At 47.3% G+C, this 22,647-nt stretch overlaps 4 protein-coding genes across 7 annotated transcripts in view; 1 reads left to right on the top strand and 3 right to left on the bottom strand.

Annotated features, from left to right (window-relative positions):
- Positions 1-181: 181 nt before the first annotated feature.
- Positions 182-10,215, bottom strand: LOC135246034 (uncharacterized protein C3orf20-like). Its single transcript, XM_064319527.1, has 11 exons — positions 10,112-10,215; positions 9,313-9,430; positions 7,910-8,035; positions 7,522-7,675; positions 6,779-6,947; positions 6,543-6,635; positions 5,710-6,010; positions 5,459-5,575; positions 2,806-2,948; positions 2,298-2,441; positions 182-1,829 (listed from the first exon to the last, which is right to left on the bottom strand). The coding sequence occupies exons 1-11, from the start codon at positions 10,213-10,215 to the stop codon at positions 1,664-1,666; spliced, it is 1,635 nt and encodes a 544-aa protein (XP_064175597.1). The 3' UTR covers positions 182-1,663.
- A 229-nt stretch (positions 10,216-10,444) lies between these two features.
- Positions 10,445-14,263, bottom strand: LOC135246146 (uncharacterized). 3 transcript variants are annotated; one of them, XM_064319707.1, is made up of 7 exons: positions 13,783-14,262; positions 13,638-13,713; positions 13,452-13,546; positions 12,740-13,311; positions 11,947-12,012; positions 11,669-11,771; positions 10,447-11,066 (listed from the first exon to the last, which is right to left on the bottom strand). In XM_064319707.1, the coding sequence occupies exons 2-7, from the start codon at positions 13,680-13,682 to the stop codon at positions 10,844-10,846; spliced, it is 1,104 nt and encodes a 367-aa protein (XP_064175777.1). In that variant the 5' UTR covers positions 13,683-13,713; positions 13,783-14,262; the 3' UTR covers positions 10,447-10,843. The 3 variants fall into 3 exon arrangements, with proteins under 3 accessions (XP_064175778.1, XP_064175777.1, XP_064175776.1); XM_064319706.1 differs by having other exon boundaries at positions 10,450-11,066; positions 12,740-13,317; positions 13,783-14,263; XM_064319708.1 differs by lacking the exons at positions 12,740-13,311; positions 13,452-13,546; positions 13,638-13,713; positions 13,783-14,262 and adding an exon at positions 12,204-12,694 and having other exon boundaries at positions 10,445-11,066.
- An 833-nt stretch (positions 14,264-15,096) lies between these two features.
- Positions 15,097-19,576, top strand: LOC135246147 (vesicle transport protein GOT1B-like). The gene is made up of 5 exons (XM_064319709.1): positions 15,097-15,255; positions 17,043-17,134; positions 17,493-17,671; positions 17,819-17,900; positions 18,403-19,576. The coding sequence occupies exons 1-5, from the start codon at positions 15,231-15,233 to the stop codon at positions 18,439-18,441; spliced, it is 417 nt and encodes a 138-aa protein (XP_064175779.1). The 5' UTR covers positions 15,097-15,230; the 3' UTR covers positions 18,442-19,576.
- Positions 19,577-20,452: 876 nt separating this feature from the next.
- LOC135246145 (proton myo-inositol cotransporter-like) overlaps positions 20,453-22,647 on the bottom strand; it is a 41,693-nt gene continuing 39,498 nt past the window's right edge. For both annotated transcript variants that reach the window (XM_064319705.1, XM_064319703.1), the window contains one exon: positions 20,453-22,647. This exon is cut by the window's right edge and continues 1,137 nt beyond it. The gene's annotated coding sequence lies outside the window, so the exon portion shown is untranslated.

Raw genomic sequence — 22,647 nt, 5'->3', positions numbered from 1 at the left:
GGTCCATTATTTATTGAGATTTTACTGTTAATACTCCATTAGGTTTTTTAAGGGATTTGTCTTGTTTATTTCTGTATATTTTAGATCTGTTTGATTTGAAATCGCTGCTGTGTTTTCTAAGACGACAGGGCTGTTGTGGCCAACTCATCATAACCAAAATAGCTTGGTTGTCATTCCAAGCACTACACTTCGTAATGGGTTGAAGGACAGAAGGAGCTGGCGCACCCCGTGTGAGGATGCCGGTCGTGTTGAGTCGGAGGGCAGAAGCTGAACGCACACGGTGAGGAGGCTGGTTATGTTAAGCTGAAGGACAGGAGCTTAGCGTACACACTGTGAGGATGAAGGGAGGAAGGAGGACCGAAGATGGAGGATTTAACCCCAGCGCAGAACCCTTGGCTCCTCCCTCCCAAAGACCAGCCAATGGGAATGTAAAACCTCAAAGGCAGGCGAATGTATTGAACTCCTCCCCAGGGCATCTCTACCTGCTGCTCTTGCAAGACCCTGACCTCAACCGTATCTGACCTGAGATAAGTCTTTCTGAACGCTTATTTGTAAAAAATAAAAATAAGCAAATATTTATTTTTTATCTCTGACAAATCTCGAAATTGTCAATCGACTGTGTCCCGGCTAGCACTTTAAGTTCCCACAATGCACTGTAACTGTGAGCCAAGCGCTTCCTGCCTGGCTTGCCCCCCAAGCCACAGGAACAGGCTTCACGTCAAGCGGCGAGCGTCGCGGGTTTTCCCCGCCAGCTGGAGCGGAGGAATGCTATTCTTAGCGTCGGTATTGCACCTCTGCATCCTCTTCTCTTTAAAAAAAAAAAAACACTTCTGCAGGATGGGAAGTTTATTTCGAGCGCCTCGTTACCCAGGCCATTTCTCTTTTTTCTCTTTTGTTGGCGTCCGGCAAATGCTTCGTGGGCATGCGGAAGATTTCTCAATGGAAAAAAAAAAAAAAAAAAAGTCGGCTTTTGAGGAAGCCGGAACTTCAGAGACGCGGCAAACGCCGACTGCCAGCGTGACGGCCTGAGTCACGCCCGTTTCCATGGCGATGGGCGACGTCACGGATTCCTGACGTCTGTACCGGCCCGTAATTCTTGTAACTGTGACCAAAAGTGTTTTAACGAAGTCTGTTACTTTATTTACGCGCAGAGAAGAACAGGAAGAAATGAGACTGAACGCCGCTTTTTTTTTTTTGGTTCAATCGTGAGAGCTTTTTTCACGCAGACGCACGAAATCTTTTCAGTCGTGAAACTGTCGTCGATCGTTCGTTTCGTCTCCGCGTGAGGAGGACGAGGGAACGAGCCATCAGAAATGATGTCTTTTGTAGCTGCGCACACCTCGCGGTTCCTTCCCTGTCACGCCCATTTGTGTACCGCAAATTCGATTGGTTTTTTTGGAAACTGCCAATCATTCTCGGGAGCGCCAATCACGGCGCGCCTTGTGCCTCAGCCGCACCACGATGGCCTTGTCCTTTGATTCACATTTTTCCGCCCCCCTCTCGATCGTTATTCTTACATTTGATTTGGGAAATAAACTACCGTTTAAAAAACAGCTGTGTTCCCTTTCATTCAGCCACCAGGCCTGTTACCCAAGGAGCCCAAAACCTGGCTGTTATTCTGGGGTACAGAGGGGTGAGGGGGTTATTGGGAAGGGTATTAGGCTCAGAGGCCGGAGACGCAGCCTGGGGCTAAAGTTCGGGGTCCGGCCCTCTGTGGGCTCTGCCCTGTGGGTAAGATGGGGAAGGTGACTGGGAGCGTCCTCTTGGCCTGCTGCTGCAGGCTCCTCCTCAGGGTGAGAGAAGCGGCTGAATCCTGAGCTGCTGGTGCCCTGAAACAGAAGAGGCCCTTACAGGAAGTCTGCTGGGGCTGGACCAGAACCGCACTGAACCTGGACCTGACCCACACTGTACCCGGATCAGAACCACACCGAACCTGGACCAGAACCACAGACGGTCTGTGCGCCTTGAGTCTCAGAGTAGCACAGGCCACCATAGAGTATCTGGACCAAGAATCATAGTACTACATGCCATAATTGAGTATCTGTTCCTAGAATCACAGTAGCACATACCACCATAGAGTATCGATACTGAAAGCACTTGACGCCAATGCCAAAAACAAAGAGAATTTACAGGAAGCAAATTGTACCGGTCTGACTAACTGTTAAGAATGAGTTCTGAATATTTTGGATAGTATTTGTTAATTACAGGGGAAACCCATAGGTATGAGCACAGGTATGTACAGTGTGTACATAGCTGGGTGTTGAAGGCGACGCAGAGGGAATGGGCTTTTTGGGTACCTGTCATAGGTTTGGGGGATCCTTTTCCGGGACAGGAGGAGTGTTTGAGGGGTACGGCGCTCGGCCCCCTTGGCGCTTTTTCCTCTCGGTCCCTGGGGGGTGGTGGTGGAGCCCCCCTCCTCCATGAGCGCCCCCTCTGGAGGACTAAGAAGCGAACCGATCAACTGGCACATTTGAGCTCATTCCACAACACCAGTGGCTCACTCACTCACACCTGAGGAAGCCCTGAGATAAAGCCACAAGCCATTTACTTTTTGGGTGAACTGGCCCTTTAACTGAACATTCTAAAGCAAGATGATGTTACAATCACTGCTGGTAATTGAAAGCAGTGCAGTTCTAGAACACTGACTTAGAATTTAGAGAATTTTTTTTTTGTTTAAACCTACTCTTCAAAGGCTTAATGATTTCCCATGAAGGGCTTTAGTTGGAGTTCGTTTCCCGAGCTGTTTGAGCCCAAATGGGTTCCGACTGTGGTTTCGGCGGCCCCGCTCCTAGAACCCGGGCTTACCTGAAGCGGAAGTCGGAGGGCAGGCTCAGTCCGCGGCGGTGGGCCTCCCGTGTTTTGGCGATCTGCTTGTGCAGGTCCCAGGCGGAGCAGCTGTACCCGTTGAAGATGTGGTCCGCGAACAGCAGCCTGCCTCCCGCGTACATCTGTACGACACAAGGGGGCGCCGGCGTCACCGCTAGCCCCAGAGCTAGCCCCGCTAGGATACGCTCAATGCTCTACATCCGGGCTGAGATTTCATCCAAGCTGTGCCCTGCCCAATCGGTGACTACCATAGAAACGGGTTCTGCTGAGGGGAGGGGCCAGTCAATCAATAAATCCACCAATCAAATACTGCCCCTGATGGGCAGCCTAGTTAAGATTCACAAAATACCCCAAATATAAAACACTGAGTATAGAGACTAATTGCAGCACTCCTATGCGATTGTCACGTATTGATGATAGCTTACCTGCCAATATAGTTTATTTTGTGGTATCCGTATAATCGCTGAAGTGCTTTAGGGTTGGGGTTCGAATCCAGGACTGACCAACACTGACATAAAGGACTTTAAGCGTGCCGCTTTGCCTCAGTTTCTACGGCAGAAATGCCCAGGCTGAGCAAACAGATAACAGGACGTGTAAATGGCAGCGCCGGTCGTTCCCCTGGAGAACAGAAGTGGGGAAAAATAGCAGTTCTGTTTGGCCAGCTTAGAGCCGCGCTGAGCTTTTCAGCCCAGTCAGAGCATCGGCGGCTGTTTTATCAGCTGTTTTTGTGGAAATAAAAATCGCGGCTGTACCCCCGGGGTGAGATTTAATCTGTGCCCCGCCCCGCCGGTGGAAAACGGGTTCTGCTGGGGGAAGGGAGGGGCTTGGCTGCTGTTTTTAAGGGAGTGTAGGTTTGGGGGGGGGTGTTCCCTCAGCTTTGATCTTATCTGGATCTGAACTCTTCGATCTGAAGCTGCTCAGGTTTTGCTGGAAAGCTCTGCCGAACTGCTTCTAAATTTATTCCCCCTGAGCCAAGGGATGTGTGTTTGTGTGTGTGTGCGTGTGTGTGTGTGTGGGTGTGTGTGGGTGTGTGCATGCGTTCACGTGTGTATCCATATGCCTGAGTGTATGTGTATATACTTGCATATGTCTGTTTGGTGTGTGGGTGTGTGTATGCGTGTGCACGTGTGTTTTTGTGTATATTCTTATATGTGTTCATGTTGTGTGTGCTTGTGGGCATATTTACAGTGCTGTTCCCCTCCGTACAAACACACCCCTGGCAACAGGCCCTAGCCCAGATTTCAGCCACAAATCAGCGCTGTCCTAACAGGCCTGCACTGAAGCTAAACACCGCCATTCTGGCTCTGCCCGGTTGCTAACGGGCCTGTACTGAAGCTAAACACCACCATCTTGGTTCTGCCCAGTTGCTGAACTGCTTCTATTCGCCTCCATTCTGGCTCTGCCCCGATGCTAACAGGCCTGTACTACTGCAAATCGCCTCCATTCTGGCTCTGGCCGGTTGCTAACGGGCCTGTACTGCTGCTAATCGCCTCCATTCTGGCTCTGCCTGGTTGCTAACGGGTCTGCACTGCTGCTAATCGCCTCCATTCTGGCTCTGCTCGGGTTTAAAAAAGCAGGAACGGTCAGACGGGGGCAGCAGGTTCCCCCTAATCCGCCGAATTAGCTTCAGCTGACACAACACGGCCGCCTGACCCCCCCTGAACCAGGCGACCGGAGACCGCAGAGCGCTCCTCGCCCAAGGCAAGAATGAGAACATGAGAAGAAGGGAGCGAAACACCGCCGCCCTTCGAAACGCAGGGCTGTTTTTCACGCGCGCTCAGCTAAACCGGTTTCGTCATGTTAATTCTCGACAGTTGTGACAATATAAAAATTACTTCGGTCCTCGTTCCTTCCCGTGTCCTTACTTGAGGAGAGTTCCGCGAAATTTTTCGTCATACTTGTTCCTGGTTATGGTTATTACACTTTGTTGTACGTCGCTCTGGATAAGAGCGTCTGCCAAATGCCTGTAATGTAATGTAATGTAAATGAGCTCTCAGAAAATCGCAGCAGAACGTTTATGGAGCTGAAGAGCCCTGCTGAAGCTCAGCTGAGTTATCGCACCGTAGGAGAAGAAGCCCATTCGAATGTAATGCGCTCAGCCCGCGGGGCAAGAAGAGACTTAATGGATAACTACATCTGCTCCGATATGAACCTGTGGCGTCTGCAGCTGCCTGTTGTTCCTGCAACAGGCTTACTTCAGCACACATCGATCAGGCAGCGCCCTCTGCTGGTGAGAACGCGTTACTGCATTGTAACGCGCATGAGATATAGCGCTATTGGTAAACGCCTGCGATTCGTGCGGTTCGAGCAGCTGTGTTTATTCTCTGTGTGGCGCGCCGGCTGAACGCTGCTGGGGGGGGGGGGGAGGGTAAGGTTAAACACTCTCTCTCACTGCGGGGGAACAGCCCTGCACTGGCACAACAAAAATTCACATTCGAAGCCCAAAGACAACATTTAGTTTTGTAATTATTACAGATGAATATTTTATTAGCTGAGCAGAGCACCAGGAAAAATGAGAAATAAATAACATGCCTGCAGGTTTTCTACACTTGTTTGGTTTGAAGCGCTACTGCCATCTAGTGGAGGCTGAATGAAACAGCGATTTTTTAAATTCCGGTCAAGGCTCACTCACCAGGAACATCCCCGGGGCGACGTTGTTTCTCTGCTGCAGCAAGGCATTGTGGGTAGCGGAGGGGGAGTCGGCTGTGGGAAGCTCGTACCTCACCAGACGGAAGGAGTCCAGGTGACACTGAGAGAGTGGAGCAGGTAGTGATAAGCACACCTGAACCGGCGGTGAACCCTGGAGTTAAGGTGTGTGTGCGTGTGTGTGTGTTTGTGAGTACCTGTGTCTGTGTGTGTGTGTGTGTGTGTGTGTGTGAGTACCTGTGTGCAGGGCATGCTCCTGTTCTTGTTCTTGGCCCTGTACAGCAGGTCCAGGGCGTCCCCGGTGGGCGGGGCCACGGGAGTGACACACACCACCAGGACCTGCTCGGCGTGGGACGGCTGGCCCCCCACGAAGGCGTCGTACTCCAGGTCCGTCAGCAGGGGCATCCTCCTGTTACTGCAGCGGCACTGCTGCTGCCCCTCCTGCCCCTGCAGGGCGGCCCGCGTCACAACGGGACAGGGGCTGGGGGGCGCCGCGGCAGGACGGCCCGTCTCTGGGCCCCTCAGGAAGGCCACAGGACTGAGGGACAGAACAGGTTAGCACTGTGAGATTAGGAAACATGTGAGGCCATCACTGTGAGACGAGGAAACAGATGTGAGGTGAGGTCATCACTGTGAGACAAGGAAACAGAGGGACATGAGGTCATCACTGTGAGACTAGGAAACAGGGGCATGAGGTTACTGTCAGACGAGGAAACAGGGTGGTGAGATCATCACTGTGAGACTAGGAAACAGGGGCATGAGGTTACTGTCAGACGAGGAAACAGGGTGGTGAGATCATCACTGTGAGACTAGGAAACAGGGGCATGAGGTCACTGTCAGACGAGGAAACGGTGGTGAGATCATCACTGTGAGACTAGGAAGCAGAGGGACACGAGGTCACCAGTGATGGATGCAAAAAGGGATGGGGATGAGGTAATAAATATCATACTATAAACAGAGTGTGCCTGACTCAACAGAGCATAGCCCTAAGTTATAAGAAGAAAAAGAAGATTCTTAATTTTATTACGATTAGCAGCACAATTATCAAAATTATTATGATTATTTCTCACTCCAGCCTGACGTTGCTGTGGACTCTCAGCACTCCGGTCTCAGCGACGTGCAGCAGCTGCTCTTTGTCCTGTCTGCGAGCGGAGCTCTCCATCCTGCGACAAACAGCCACATACAGCTCATCACCGCCGCCTGCTCGCCAAGGTTCTATCTCCAAATGACAAGGCATCAGAAAGACCAGATGCACAAAGTTCAGTAAAGCTCTTCGGTCCTTTAAGTAAATACTGTGGGCACGTACCTGGCCGTGGCGAGCTGCTCTGCGCTGCCCCCTGGTGGCTGGACGGGGCCGGCCTCCTCCGGCTCCACCGGGCCCAGGGCGGGCGGGGCAGCCGATTGGCCCTTGCGCTTGCCGTGGGCGGAGCGAGCTGGCCTGTCCTTCGCTTTGAGCGCAGCCGGACGGCCGATCCCTTAGGGACACGTCAGAGGGGGCATCGGGAGGTTATAAAACTGAGACAGACAGGCACCATGATGCACAACGTGCTACAACCACTGCAGTGGTGGATATAAGCGACTGACGTAAGTTACTGTTAAGTTACAATTATGTGCATTACAGCTAAAGTATAACAAGCCTATTTCCATTCAAACTGACTTCAGCTAACGTATGAAAATTTTTTACTAATGTTCTGGGCCAAGACCACGCTGATGTTGCTATTTATTTAATTGGTGTTGTCTTTTTCCGTGATGAACGCTGTGCATCTGCTTATTCTGAAGCCTTTCAAGCCTGTCTCCACCTGTTTCAGTTCACACACTGCTAAGAGTTAACGGTTGATAAAAATGAGTTCCTGTCAGAACTACAATAGAAGGGCTTAGTTCCACCTTCACATTTACTTATTTTAAAAACAATGAGAGAACTGCATGTAGAAGTGAAAGAATATCTGGGAAGGGTTTGGGTTTGTGTAGTTTTAATTGGAATTACATTCAGCCAAAATTGAGAATGTCAATCAAAGGAGGAAAACCCCGCCCCCCTCTGCCAGTGGTTACCCGTGGCCTGTCGATAGTGCTCCAGCCAGTCCTCCAGAATGTTCCGGACTGTTCGCTGGAGCCTCCTCAGGTCCTGGTCTGCCCGCCCCCTTCTCCCCGGCTCCGCCTCCTCGGGGCTCGGCTCCAGGGCCGCGCCCGATGACCTCACTTCCTCCTGACGCCCGGGACAGGAGGTTACCAAGGGGACCGCCCTACTGCTGCCATTCAACCCTATCTATTCACTCTTCACCACAAACCCATTGATCTATTCACTGTAAACTATCTATCCATTCACCACAAACTAAAAAAACAGCTATTATACCCGATATCACAGCTGTTTATACTGTAGGGACAGATATTGCCCATTCCAAACAGGGAAGTAGCCAGATGAATGAGAGTGGCTTCTCACCAGGTTTGTGGGAGGAGCCGCGCTTGGCAGAGATGAGACTGGCAGCTGGATCCTCTCCTGGTCAGCTCTGAACCGGAGAAAAGCCGAGGTCACACTCCAAGCCCGCACCGAGATCAGCTCCGTCACCTACACACACACACACACACACGCACACAGACACACAGACACACACACACACACACTCACACACTCACACATGCACACAGCCACACACACACACACAGGCACACACACACACACACAGGCACACACACACAGGCACACAGCACACAGCACACACACACACACACACACAGGCACACACACATGCACAGCACACACAACACAACACAGGCACACCACCACACACACACGCACACACACGGCAACCTGACACAGCTTCACTCAGTAAGGCATGACTGATGGAGTGTATCATTACATTACATACATATAGCATTTCAGCAGACGCCTACCAGAGCGAACTTACACAACTTACACTTAGCACTACATTGCACATTATACAGCTGGAAATTACTGAAGCATGCAGGTTAGTACTTACTCAAGGTTACAAGGCAGTGTCCTACTGGATGAACCTGCGACTTGTAAGCATTCTACCATGGACACTGTACAGAAAAAACTCCAAAATAAAAGCAGGAACTCAGAATATTACTGCTCCAGAGGGCCTCTCGGGGCTTACACACTGTCCTTTGATACTGGTGGATATTTACTGAAGCAATTCAGGCAAAGCACTTTGGCTCAGGGATGAAACTGCAATGCCCCATCTGGGATCAGAACTTGCAACCCCAGGTACAAGCCAAGTTCTTTCACGGTTATATTACACTGCTTCCCTAAAACAGCGGTTTACAAACTCGGTCTTTGTTTTCACGTCAGTCTTTAAGTCGATCAATTACATTTTTTCCCCCCCTCTCTTTATGCAATAGCAACATAGCACAATAAGCATGCACAATGTTTTATTCTTCACGACATAGCTATTCCTGACATAATGTGGCTTAAGAGGGTAAATAATCCTTCTAAGCATGAAAAGTCTCCAAGAAAAATTAGCAGCTTAAAATAATGGGACTGTGGCTTGTGGTTGGATGGAAACCAGCATGTACAGGGCGTCCCTGGGACTGAGTTTGAGAACCACTGACCTATGCTACAGAGGTCCTTCGAGTGCACTGTGGCTATAGAGACTGGTATATTGGTACACATGATACACTCGTGTCTGCTGAAGAGATAATAGTGTATTGTTCAAAGGGGCTGCTCTCAGAAATATGACCTTGTTGCGATGCCTGGATGCACCCGGATGGGGTTTTGGCGGGTGGGACGTTACGCCCTGGTTCCTTTGTGTGGCCCCGCCCTCCCCGTGCCTCCGCCCCCACCTCTCTCCCGTCTCCCGTGCCGACAGCTTCCACACCTCTCACCTCGACCGCGATCGGCTTGTTCTGCCTGGCGTCGGGGGACCAGGTCCACTCCCGAGTCACTGCCCCGCTGGGGTCGTAAGCCACGCCCCCGCGCTGGTCCCACACTGTCACTGTGCCGCTGGGGGGGGGGGAGAAGGAGAAGGAGAAGGAGAGAGGGAGAGAGGGAGAGATAGAGGGAGTGAGCAAGAGAGAAGGAAGGAGAGAGAGAGGAAGAAAGGTAGAGAGGAAGAAAGAGAGGGTGAGAAGGATAGAGAGGAGGAGGTGAGGGAGGAGAAAGAGCGGAGTGATGTCACCCTGAAATAAGCATCTTCCTATCATTGCATACCCTGATACTCTAAAGTGTTCTTTTCAAACAGAGCGCATTCGTATCGGTAATGCTAACCAACTGCCTCAGTACATAAAAGCAGACATAATACTAAAATAAAAGGAATGGACATGCAACAAACTCAAAACTGCTGAAGAAAAAGGGAAACGTTTATCTTACAGCAGCCTAACAAATGTAATTGGGTGTAATTAGCTGCAATTAGTACACAAGTTCTCGAGTGCACGCTCGTACACGCATAATTACACGACCCTCTCAACTGTTCCCAGTCGGTTGCTATGTAATTACTTTTGTAAGAAACTGTTGACCCTTAAGCAGTTACAATGTCATCGCATTTAATTGTGCTTCATAGGAAGAATGACCTGTGCAGTCAGTCTGCAGTCCAGTGGCTGAGCTGCACACTCACTGCTTGACGGTATATGCAAGCGAGGATAAACCTGTACATTTGAGTCTCTGATATACGTTAGAGTAGCGCACCTGATTGGATGGGTGACAGCACATTTCAAAGAGCGCTGTACCCGATTGGATGGGCGACAGCGATTTCGAGCGTGTACCGATAGCGGGCGTGACAGGTGTACCATGGAGGGAGCCTTTGAGTGCGCGGTGCCGCATCACAGACCGACGTGATGAAGGCACACAGGGCAGCCAGAGGGGGTGGCTGCTGCACAAAGCGTAAGGGCCGACGGGTTTGGCCGCTGAACACGACGGTGTAGAAGCCGCCGCAGGGCAGGCCAGAGGTCGGCACATCGTACTCATTAACTGGTACGCGTGTCAAAGGTGAATCTGTACCATTACTGCAGTATAGACAGGGATGTGAACTGGAGCATTACTGCATTACAGACAGGGATGTGATCTGTACCATTAGTGCAGTACAGACAGGGATGTGGACTGGAGCATTACTGCAGTACAGACAGGGATGTGGACTGGAGCATTACTGCAGTACAGACAGGGATGTGAACTGGAGCATTACTGCAGTACAGACAGGGATGTGATCTGTAACATTACTGCAGTACAGACAGGGATGTGAACTGGAGCATTACTGGACCATCTGCATGGATTTCACTGACTTCTAAAGGGTTAATGTATTTCAAACAATTAGGTGACCCAGCTCAGTTTGCACCCATGGCAACAGCATGAAAACTGGAGCAACTGCAGCCTTATTGGCCGGCGAGGTTCTGAGCAGGAAGGACACCACAGGAAGCAAGGATACTACAGGAAGGACGTGCCGTCGTTGATTCTGTAGTGCAGCTTCTGCGGGGCCGGCTCCTCCTGCCGGGGCTCGGGGACCGAAGGCCCGCGGTGCGAGGGGAAGGGACAGGCCACGCCCCCTCGCCGCCGCCCGCCCGCGCAGTCCCTCTTACCGTCTCCGTAATGGCGGAGGAGTAGCGGGTGGGTGAACCCCCGCTCGGCCAGCTCGGCCTCCTGCTCTTTTCTGTGTCGAAAAAACGCAAGACCGAACGGACCAGCGTGATTTAAAAATAAATACACTACCGTTTTTTACATATGTGCACTTTGTGTTCTAATGGTGAAAGTCCTCTAAGACATTGTGAAATCGCTTTTTCTTGTCTACATTAAATCACAAGAAAAAGTCATATACTTAAACGTGTAAGTAATAACACGTCCTTTCGATGTGAAGTACGTATTTAAAGCAGAAGTGATGGGAGGGTCTGACACGGCTTGTCCGTTCTGTATGGATATTCACTTCATGTTCACCCCTGATTGGGTGCCCACTGTGGTCACACTGCTGATTGGTTCAAATATGAATGCTGTATTAAGTCCAGACGTGTTCTATAAAATGACCAATTCCAAACTCTTCTGTAACTGTAACACATCCTATGTTAATGTAACAGACCACTTGCTACAATGCAACACAGCCAATGTAAGTGTGACACAGAGCACTGGCTACAGTCCAACAGAGCCAGAGTTAATGTGCCATAACATATCTATGGTGAGCCTGCAACGAGAGCTCAGTGAGTGTGATGCCAGGGGGAGAGTGGCAGGGTCAGGAAGGTCAGCGTAACCACGGCCTCGCACATGGGGATCTGAGCCAGCCGCAGCCTCTCCACCGCCCAGCGACACACAGCCGTCCACTGAGGGTCACCTGGCAGGGGCAGGTCCTCCGACTGCACGACCCAGCCTGGACAAACGGACAGGCAGACAGACGAGACAGCTACAGGAATCCACAGACAAAATGCTACACTTACTGTATTAGTGCATGTGTGTGTATGTGCAAATGAGTGATTGACTTAGAGAAAGAGGGAGGAGAGAGAGAGCGATAGAGAGAAACAGAAAGCCAGTCTGTAGTATCTCACCTTGCTCATGGCAGACCTCCGATGAGATGGAAAAGCTGATGGTCGTGGGCAAATGGGACACAAGAGCTGGAAATCAGGAAGAGTTACAAACAAGCGTCATCTTAGTTTACAGGACATGTATATGATTTATATGGCATTTCTAAGGCATGTATTTATACATAAGCCCTTTAAGAGGTACAAGACCATGCAAACCAACTGTCCATCCTTTTTTTAAATGCTTAAAAGTGCCAAGTTCAGTGTGCTAGTCTTCCGCTTACATATCATTTGCATAATCCAAACAGTGCTCGTTTCAACAAAGAGAAAACAGAGGATTAGGTATCTCAGTCTTCAATTATTTGGTTTCCGGGATGAGCTGAAATAAATAATTGAAATGGGAAATGTATGGGGGCAAGCACTGGTGAGCGCCGGGAGAGCCACGGCCGTGCCATGTTACACAAGCACCACTTCAGCTGGCTCCCCTTTAAGGCAACATGACCCCACCTGTGCTCCATCTCAATCAACCACCGGCAACAGGTGGTAACTAGAGATGGGTTCCACTTCCTTTTTAAAGGCCACATGCACTGACTTAATGGTTAATACATGTTTAACGCCCATTTCATAACTAACGTCGGGTTTGAAGTGCCCACAGAGTGGTTGTGTAATTAACACCGATGTAGCGAAGTGTCCACTTGTAAGCCAGACGGTTCCCCAATTTTGTTTCTGTATTTCTTTTCCAAGCAGTTGTATTTATTAAATTAATGAGAATGTGCAGTTTAGGGGGTGCACAATATATACAAGTAGACTATACACTCACGTTTATGTCCATTGGGCACAGTCGATTTATTTCGCAAGTTAGTGGATTCTTGGGGTAACTTTTCTTCCACATTGGTTTTCTTTCTAAATTTCTTCTTTGCATTTATAGTCTTCTCTCGAAGGGTATCCACAGACAGTCTATCAGAAGTGACTGAGCCCTTCGGTTTGCGATGTTTTATTATTTTGTGTAGGGAGGGCTGCATTTGCCGTTTAATAAAATAAACGGCTCCATCAGTCAGCTCGCGCCAGGTGTAATTCAGCACGTTCCCGAGCCCTCGAGGAAAGAAACCTTCCTCGCGCCCCTCGCACAGCCGGAGCAGTTGCTCCAGTTCCAGGAGCAGCTGTGGAGCTGCTTGTCGGTACTCTTCCAAAAGGCTTATCTCTCCACACATCTCCTCCTGCAGGGCAGCGGGTTGAGCTTCAGCACATCTCTCGTCATCATTGCTGTTGCCATGGTCATTCGTCTCCAGCAAAGCATCGCTTCTTCCCTTCTTTTCGCTTTTCCCAGCGCTTTCTCCAGACAGATCGTCATCCCCGGCGGATTCACCATCTGAAACCGACTTCGCAAGCGTGCTGTTTCTAGTGGACGAGGAACAGATTTAGAATAAATAAACATTTTCCCACCGTTATGTGAAGGTTCATTTTTATTTCAGGTCTGATGAAAATATAAATTATTTGAATGCAACTTTAAAGAAACATTCTCGGCGTCTTACCCCTTTTTATTTGACTCCAGTTGCGGGTTGATTAAGCCATTCTTACGTGATTTGTCAGATTTCCTTGTCCGTGCACGCCGTTGTCTACTCGTTTGCTAAACATTTGAAGGTTTGATATGGGTAAACGATTATTTTTCATATGATTAATATATGCATCACCAATATCCCAAATGTAGATTAGCCTACCTGGTCAAAAAAATACATTGGTCCGGGTATAAAGGATTCTGCCATGTCCAGCAGTGGTGAATTCCGTATGGACGGTCTAAAAGACACATAACTTTAATGTGTGCCTACTTTTTGCATACTGGAAATGTATCACATTTTGTCTTACCTGGAGCCCAACACTATTTTCTGTGACGAGAAGCCGATCGAAAAGCGTTCTTATCAAATGCGCGACACGCTTCAACAGCGAGCCAAAAAATAAATCCTTCGTTTGCAAAAGTTTAGTTGCTTGGATACACAGCGCGTTCGGAGCAGGCAAACGCTCAGTTGTGCTACGGCTGGCTGCACAGTCAAAAAGAGCGTGCCTCAAGGTATTATCGCCGGAACAAGCGAAGAAAATTAAAATCTAAATAGTTTCACTGAAATAGTTTCTGGTGTCCATTAGTCCTGTCAATTCGCCCCCTCAAACAGCGCATTTGCCTAGATGTAGACGACAGGTGAGCGACAATAGGGGACAGGCAACAGGTGTTCAGTGGAGAAAGTGACCACTTGACGCACAGCGCGGACATCACCTGTGAGCAGGGATGCCATCACCTGCTGAGAAGTGGTAGGGCAGAAAATCGGTGAGCTATTGCTCGCGGAATGTTGCGTGCCAGGTAACACTCATTGTTACTGAAAAAAAGTTGTGGCTAAACAAAAGTTTTATCTTGAATTAAAACATAACGATTAAACACAATTTATTGGCGACGGTTTATATTTTTAAAAATAGGGTAACATGGGAGAAGACCCCAACCCCCTCACCCCGAATTATTTTGCATGTTGACCAATAGATTACCCCAAATTACATCCCAACACATGCACTGTAGGCCACGTCCCTATTTGGCATAAAAAAAACCTGGAAACATTTTGGCCCAAACACAAATCTGTAAGCATTTAGCAGAATGTTCTAGTAAATACACAAGCTTAGGCAAACAAATCTCCATGTTAAGTGACATTATTATTATTATTATTATTATTATTATTATTATTAGCCAGCTACGACAACGTGAAATAGAAATTTTATGTTTAATGTCTTCCTTTGGTTCTGTGTTGATCCGTCACCAACGCTGCAATACATTTCAATGTCATTGTTAAATGAATGTTGGTACATAATACAAATAACTTAATTAATAAACAAATTCATATTTCAAATGTTTCTCTTTCAATTTAAATTCAAAACTGGACAGCCTATTTAGTGTTCTGTAAATAACACCAACTTTGACAGATTCCGTTCATAAAAAGATTTAATATAAATTATAAAGTCAGTAAAAATCTGATTGCAATTACAGCAAGCAACTAACTGCATATTAATTACTGCAAATCTAGTCAGTTATATCTTTCCCGTTAATTTCGGAAGGAACAGATGTTTGACAGGTCTCTTGTACAGATGAATCAGTTGATCAGAGACGTCATCGAGAGCAAACCCTGATCTGATTGGGTTTCTTTCCCAAGGCCAATAACTGCTTCTGTTATTTCGACGTCCTTGCGGAAGACGTGGCGGCTTGAGCGCTGGGCTGCAAAAGCAGTGAGAATACTGTGTGAAGTTTCAATGCATCTTGCTGTTGATCTGCTACAACCATGATTTCGCTAACGGACTCACAGAGTAAGAACAATTTTATATGTAAATAATTCTCAATCTCTGCTGATTCAGCGTCCCGTGTCCGGAACTGTTAGAGCAGCGACATAAATGCGATTTTATACAGAGGAAAGGCCTGTGACTAGCAGTTAAGTTGTTAGCGTGCTAGCCCGCAGTAAGGTAGCTTTCTCCCAGTTTCGTGTCAGCTGCTTTAACTACATGGTGCCTTACAATCATCTGTTGTTTATGTCGTCTTGTTTTTGTTGATTGTGAAATTGCATAGGTCGACTGCGATGTTCATTTTTAAAAGATCCATTTGTCCTGAGATGAGGGAGAAATGCGGGTGGCTAGCTATTTTGCTTGGTCGCTTGCTTTTGGATATTGAAAGAAATCTTATTCATAAATCTTATAGCACACTGAGATCTCCCACATAGACCCCTCACTAGGATGAGGCTTTACTGTTAAACATAACTATCTAGTTCTCTACTGCACCTTAGCGAACTAAATCACTGAACACAGCTGGCTAGCTAACGGGATTGGTGCACATATTGCTTGTTATCTACTATACATAGCCTACTGCTTTTGATATCCCAATGACTGATGTCTGTGATGTTACATCACTGCAATAAAGCTGCAACTCTATCTATCTACAGGTATAATTTACGCTGTCTAATCAATGGTATAATACATTTTTTAAATGTCCGGTTTCGGTTTGAAAAAAAATCTAAGGATGAGTGCAATATGGCTAGATGAGTAACGTTAACGTTACTGCTATCCCTGGGTGACCACCAAAACGGCTGTAAAAATCAGCTTGACTGGCTGGCTAGTAAACGTTATACTTGAATAGTCTACATCTTAAAATCCTTTCGTTCTAGTCTATAAAGGCAATGACATGATGACATAACGATCACCATGGTATCCAAGTCAGGTGGTGGCTCTGTGTATTGTAGTCTAACGACGGGTGCACAAATGTAATTCACATTGGTTTTTTTTCTAAATATTGATTTAATTATGTAACCTAATATAGCAGTTAGCTAGATCATGTGGAATACAACATATTTATTACTATGCTATAATGATTATAATAATGTTTTTACAAAACATCTTATTGTATCTGCGCGTGGTTACACTGGTAAGGGGTGGGCTAGTTGGATAAATTGACATTGTTTGATTTGGGAAAAGCAGAACGTTTGTTTCATTTTAGTTAAGTCATGTTGCTTACAGTTTTTTTTGTTTTTGTTTAATCATTTCAGAAAAAAAAGCATTAGCATTTAGCACCGCGTTTGCATTGGCGATGATCAGCGTTTACTTTCCACAAATAGTGCAGCTCCTGATCAATGCGAGCAAAGCATGCCGAGGCCTTTCGACCACATGGCAAAGCTAACTGTCGGCTCGGCTGCGCACATCTCTGCTGCTGAACCGGTCATTAGTGACTGCCTGATGGCATCGGACCAGTTAGCACGAGAAAGGAGAACACGTCATTTGCTCTGTGTCTTCTGTCAAGCGTATCTAACAACGTTCTCGCATTAATGACTAGGACGAAAGAGAGAACTCGTGGATCATTTTACGCAAAGACCCAGGGCGCTGCATGCATAGGCAGATGATGTTGTTTCTTAAGGTTAAATTTCAGTGTATCTAAAAGCAGTGAACTATTAGTGTTTTCGAAATATTCATTAAGAACCAAATGTATCATTGCCTGCTGTGAAGTTTACACGGTGTTCCTAAGAATGGATGTCGTGTGTGTCTTCATGCCTGAGAACGCAGACTGTGTGTGTCCATACCTGTTAATTGCTGTGTTTGGTTTTGTACCTCAGAAATTGGAATGGGGATAACAGGCTTCGGCGTGTTTTTCCTGTTCTTCGGAATGATCCTGTTCTTTGACAAAGCACTCCTGGCAATAGGAAATGTGAGTATGTTCACTTTGCTCCGATTCACTTTCCCGTCCTCTTCCGTTGCCCGTCTTGAATTCTTCGACAAACTCGGTCACGAATTCGCACAAAGTCGAGCCGTGTCATTTTGGCCGGTCCGTGCACACGGCATTGAACGCCTTCGTCGATCTCACTTGCGGTGTAAATCAGTGCTCTTTATTTACAAGCTATCTGTAGCTTTAGGGGTCGTGTTCTAGCCCAGTTATAAATGCACCTTGCGTTAGTCGGTTTGGCTGATCTGCCAAATGCTTGAATTGCAAATGAACAATAACTGTTCGTGCCTTTTTCTCTCTGTCCCCCTCTCTCTCTCCGTCTCCCCTCCCTGTTTCCTCCCAGATCCTGTTTGTGGTCGGCCTGTCGTTCGTCATCGGGCTGGAGCGCACCTTCAGGTTCTTCTTCCAGAAGCACAAGATGAAGGCCACCAGCTTCTTCCTGGGCGGCGTGCTCGTGGTGCTGATCGGCTGGCCCGTGGTGGGCATGGTGCTGGAGATCTACGGGTTCTTCCTCTTGTTCAGGTGACCAGGGGTTTTTTGCGGAGCAAAAGCTTGCCATGCTCGCTACGAATGGGGAAACACCAGGGTATAAACTGACCCCGTTCCCGAAAAGCACGCTGATCTCTCTCTATCACCCTCTCTCTCTCTCTTCTTCCTTCCTTCTCTCAGGGGCTTCTTTCCAGTGGTCGTAGGCTTCATCAGGAGGATACCCGTTCTGGGCTATCTGCTAAACCTCCCAGGAATCAGTGGGGTAAGTGTGTGCACTAAAAAAAGCCTCATTTTCCCATCAGGCCCATGTAAAAATCTAGTTCTAACATGCGCAAAGGACCATTTACTGTGCCGTGAAAAAGCACTTGGCCCTTTCCTGATTTCCTCTATAATTGCATAACTGTCACACCGAATGGTTTCAGATCTTTAGATAAAATGTAATGCTTGACAAAGGGAACCCGAGTAAACTCAAAACACATTTTTAAAATTCTAATTCAATGAAAGATAAGTTTTACTTTTTTCCATTAAATAAATTGCAATTTTCACAGCACTGTATACACAACTCGTGCAGAGAAGCTATCCTATTTTGTTGCTCTAGCCCAACCCAAAAACACCCTACACAATCATGACTGTGAGCCTTCCTGGCACTCTCACTACATTTCCAAACATGTAAATTAAGAAAAAATTTATGAAAAGCAGCGTTATTCATTTTTACCGCAGCTGAAGATTGATCTTAATCGTTCTCTCTTTCTTCCCTTCCTCAGATTGTGGACAAAGTTGGAGAAAGCAACAACATGGTATAACAGCGATTGCATGTACATATATTTTTTTGTTCCGTTTTGAGAAGATGTCTTTATAATATTTATAACGGTTTTCCTGAAACAGCCTCGTCCCCCTTTGGTCAGATTAGGTCACGTTATCCGAGCTTTACTTGGACCCTTTTTCCGTTTAAAGGGGAAAAAAAAAACGGAACTCTCCCCCCTCTTGTAGCCTTTTCCGATTTTGCGCTGAGCATCTGTTTCCTCGGTGAGGGAAGAGCCATGCGCCCGGTTGCCATAGGACACTACATTTTATTATTATTATTATTTTTTTTACTAATAAGCAAAGGCCCAGGTGCATGTTCTGCCAGGCACTTCTGTCTGTCTGTCTCTTTCTCACACACGCACAATCACAAACGCACCATGTACACTGTCTCTTATAAACACATCCTCAAATGCGCAACACTTTATCTCTCTCACACACACACCATGTACACTCCGTCTGTTATGAACACAATCACATGCGCACACCTTGTCTTTCTCTCACACACACACACACACACACACACCACGCAATCCCCATGTAGACTCACTGTCTCTTACAGACACCCCCTCTCTCTCACACACACACACACACACACACACACACACGTTCGCGCGCGCTGACAGTCCGGCGGAGGGTATGACGCCAGACGAAGACCGACCCTCCGGACCGCGGGACAGAAACCGCCAAGTCCGCCGCGCGGAGCCGGACGCCCGCTACCGCTCGCTCCCTCGCTTCCCCTTCTCCGCGGAGAGACGCCGCTGACCGCACGCCCCACCCCATCTGCCACGTTTGGGGCACCCAGCCCGGTCGCCGCCGCCGCCCCCCACCTTCACTAAAGCTGGACGGCGGACACGCACTCCTCTCCCATGACCTCAAATGCAGAGGGACGTGATTTCATTCTGCTTTTTAAAAAAATAAATAATAATGTCACACTTTTGTCTGTGTAAAGAAAAGAAAAAAAAAACGAACAGAGCCCGAGAGGTCAAGAAAAGAATACGGTCTCACCTACTTTGTTACTGTGCAAGTTTTTTTTTTTTTGGTTGTAAATACGCACTTGGAAATTGAAGTGTAACACGTGTTTTTTCAGGACAATCTCAATAAACGCTTCTGGTCTCGGATGTGGAGGCTTTTTTTTAGAGGTGTTTCGTTCTGGTCTCGTTCTGTGTCGGGAAACGAAGATTTGCGAGAGAGAAACGGGGAGTCCGCGATCCGTTTAACCCCGCGTTAACGGACCGAACCCCCCCCCAGAGCGCTCGCGGTCTGATAATCCTGATTAGTCGCCGCGCATCGCCGGTAATTGCGATTCCCCGGAGCTTCGCGGCTCCTGTCAGGGACTCTGCTGTGTTTCCCCCAGCCGAGCTCTGCCATATGTTTAGCGGAACTCTTAATTGAGCTTATTGATTCAGCACCGGAAGCCGTGCGCTGGGGTAAGCCGTTCGTTATTCGTCGCGGGATCTGCGCTGAAAGATGCGCGTAATGGGCTTCCTGCATCCGTATGAGTCACCCAGCCGGCTCCTAGAAGGGGTATCTGGTCTACTGAATTGCTGTATTTCATTGCTGAGTTGAAGCACAGAATGGTAAACACCGTACAGGCAACATATTAACCTGCTGAAGATTCACCTTTCAATGTGACGTTCAGCGGACTGGATTTTATTAAAATGTCTTTTGTTAGAAGGGGGGGGGGGTTACCTGTTTCTGTGAAGTGTGCCAGGTGAGCTGACCTGTGACTGACTGTGGGGTGGGTGGGCGAGGGGACCTCTGATGGGACGCTCCTGAGAGGGGGTCCAGTGCGGGATGGAGGTGGGGCTGTCGAAGTTCCCTGACAGAAAATCACACAATCTCACTCACTTTGGGCCTTGAAAGAATTTTCTATCAAAAATCTGGTTTGCAGCCTCCAGGGGGCAGTGCAGTAAAGTCTAAGCTCAATGGAGCTCAATTTTTACACACTCCAGTATCTGTCTTATTTCCAATACATCTATTCAATGTGTCCAATGTGCAATAAAACAACAATTCTGCAAGATAACTGGTGTTTATTTTGTCCATTTACATATTCAAGTGATAGAATCTCATGAATATAGGTAGTTTTATATAAAGATAAATTCTAGTAAAACATACATAGCAACAAGAATCAAATTTACTATACATCACTCATATTTTGTATATTTTTTCACTAATTTGTCATAAACTGTACAGACACTTTATATTTGCAATTACAATAGTTTCACGTAGGAAAATTGCACCTGTCCACCACAAATAAACATGTTTCCGTTGGTCATTTAAAGAAAAGACAAAACAACACTGCAGGTTGCCATGTTCTGAGAATCCTCCCTTTGCCAAAGTGCATTCTAAAATCACAATACATACACAATATTTCATACCGAATGCTTCGTTACATAGCTGCATGTTATTTCAGCAAAATCCCTCTCTATAAAATTGATCTCTAATATTTAGAGATGAAGAGATTTAAAGACAATACATTTCCAGTGACAATCTCATTTCCCCACAGGGTCTAATACTCAACTGACACTAGGAGGTACTGCACTTCCTGTAAACTGGCAACCTATGCCTAAATATCTTTAAGGATGTTTTTAAGAAATACCAGACAGCTTTTCCAACTTTGCGTCCCACTCTTAGCAAAGTGTACATTCATCTTTACATTGAGAATATTTCATATGGAATGTTTTGTTTCATAGCTCCAAAAATGTTTGTATTAAACCCTCCTCTCTGAAATTTTCTTCAAATATTAATAAATTAAGAAATAAAGCATTTTACGTGGCACCCCCCAAACCTACTCGAGGCCACGTGTCAACCGATACAACTAGTGATAAAGACCTACCTCGTAAACTGGCAACCCGCAACCTAAATATCCTTCCTGAACAATTTCAGATAAGACACGTTTAATAAACATGGCATCCCCACCATGACCCAAGGCTCTATTCATTTCCACCCGGGTTATACGTCACGTTTCACGGCCGAGAGCTTCGCGATTCACTACCTTTGAAAGCAGATTAAACAAAGCCTGTGATAGCGCCATGTCCCCCAGTCGTCGAGCAGAACATAATAGCTAGAATACAATAGCTTCGTCGGTCAAGTCTGTAAAACGGTAAGGTAAGGTTATCTACCAATTTGGCAGCTCGTATAATTCCGTTTCATCATAGGTAATGTGCCATTTCAATTGGTACAGTCATGTTGCTTTATCAACCTCCTGGTTGTCCGTGTGACCTTATAAAACTATAAGGGGTGTCAACCAGCCCAACATTCCAACAGACGCTGAATCGTCTAATTTATGAGCCGATATGCTAATACAGAGGATTTAAAAGCACGGTATTTCTTCGACATTTAGTGCACTTGTCATAATGTCGATCATCGGTTCGGACTGTACATGCGGCTTCAAAGGAACCCAGGCCAAACAAACGACAAAAACTATGCTAAAATGTTTAGGCTTTGTTAATGTGGGGGGGGGGTTGTGCCAGTTTTTGAAATGCAGCAACCGTGCATGTGCAAACACATTCACATGAATGAAACCTTAGTCAACAGGTTGTTTTTTTTTTTTCCTTGAAGGTTAAATGAAGTAAGCTGTATAGAAAAATATGTTCTGTATATTAATATCAATGTCACGGTCCCAAATATGAATATGTATCCATTGCAAAGTACGCAGCTCTGTATAGCTATACAAAACACATTTAGCCAGGAACTAGTGTTGCGGTTAGCTATTCTTCGTCTTCACACTGAGTCTGAACACTGTTCCCTCATAGTTTGCTAAATTTGACCCCAGGAATAAGCCGAATTGGAAGCAGTGATATGAGGCGGCGGATGTTCATATACACTCCTACCTTCGTTTTCAGAGACGTAGCCCTGAATTCGAAGAGGCCTCTTTCCTGGATCGTTTGTCCTTCTCTCTCTGTCGCTCTTTCCCTCTCTCTCTCCGCTCTCTTCCCCTCTCTCTTTCTCTCTTTTCTCTCGTTCCCCTCTGCCGCGGCGCCTGGCTTAATGTGATGTGACAGGAGAAGACCCCGCTCAGCTCGGTTTTTTAATGATGACCGTCTTTTAAAAAAAAATATTTTTTAAACCAAGAGCGCTGTCGGGAAAGCGCGGCGCTCCGCTCGCTCCCCGGAGGCTAGCGCAGGAGCCTGGAGGCTAGCGCAGGAGCCCGGCGTCGCTTCAGAGCCGCGTCCGACTCGGTCAGCCTGATTCGTTATGCCACG

This window comes from Anguilla rostrata, chromosome 19 (assembly GCF_018555375.3).
Source record: "Anguilla rostrata isolate EN2019 chromosome 19, ASM1855537v3, whole genome shotgun sequence".
Classification (NCBI taxonomy): Eukaryota; Metazoa; Chordata; class Actinopteri; order Anguilliformes; family Anguillidae; genus Anguilla; species Anguilla rostrata.
The sequence above is the reverse complement of the archived record's forward strand: the minus strand, read 5'-3'. Positions and strand labels throughout refer to the sequence as shown.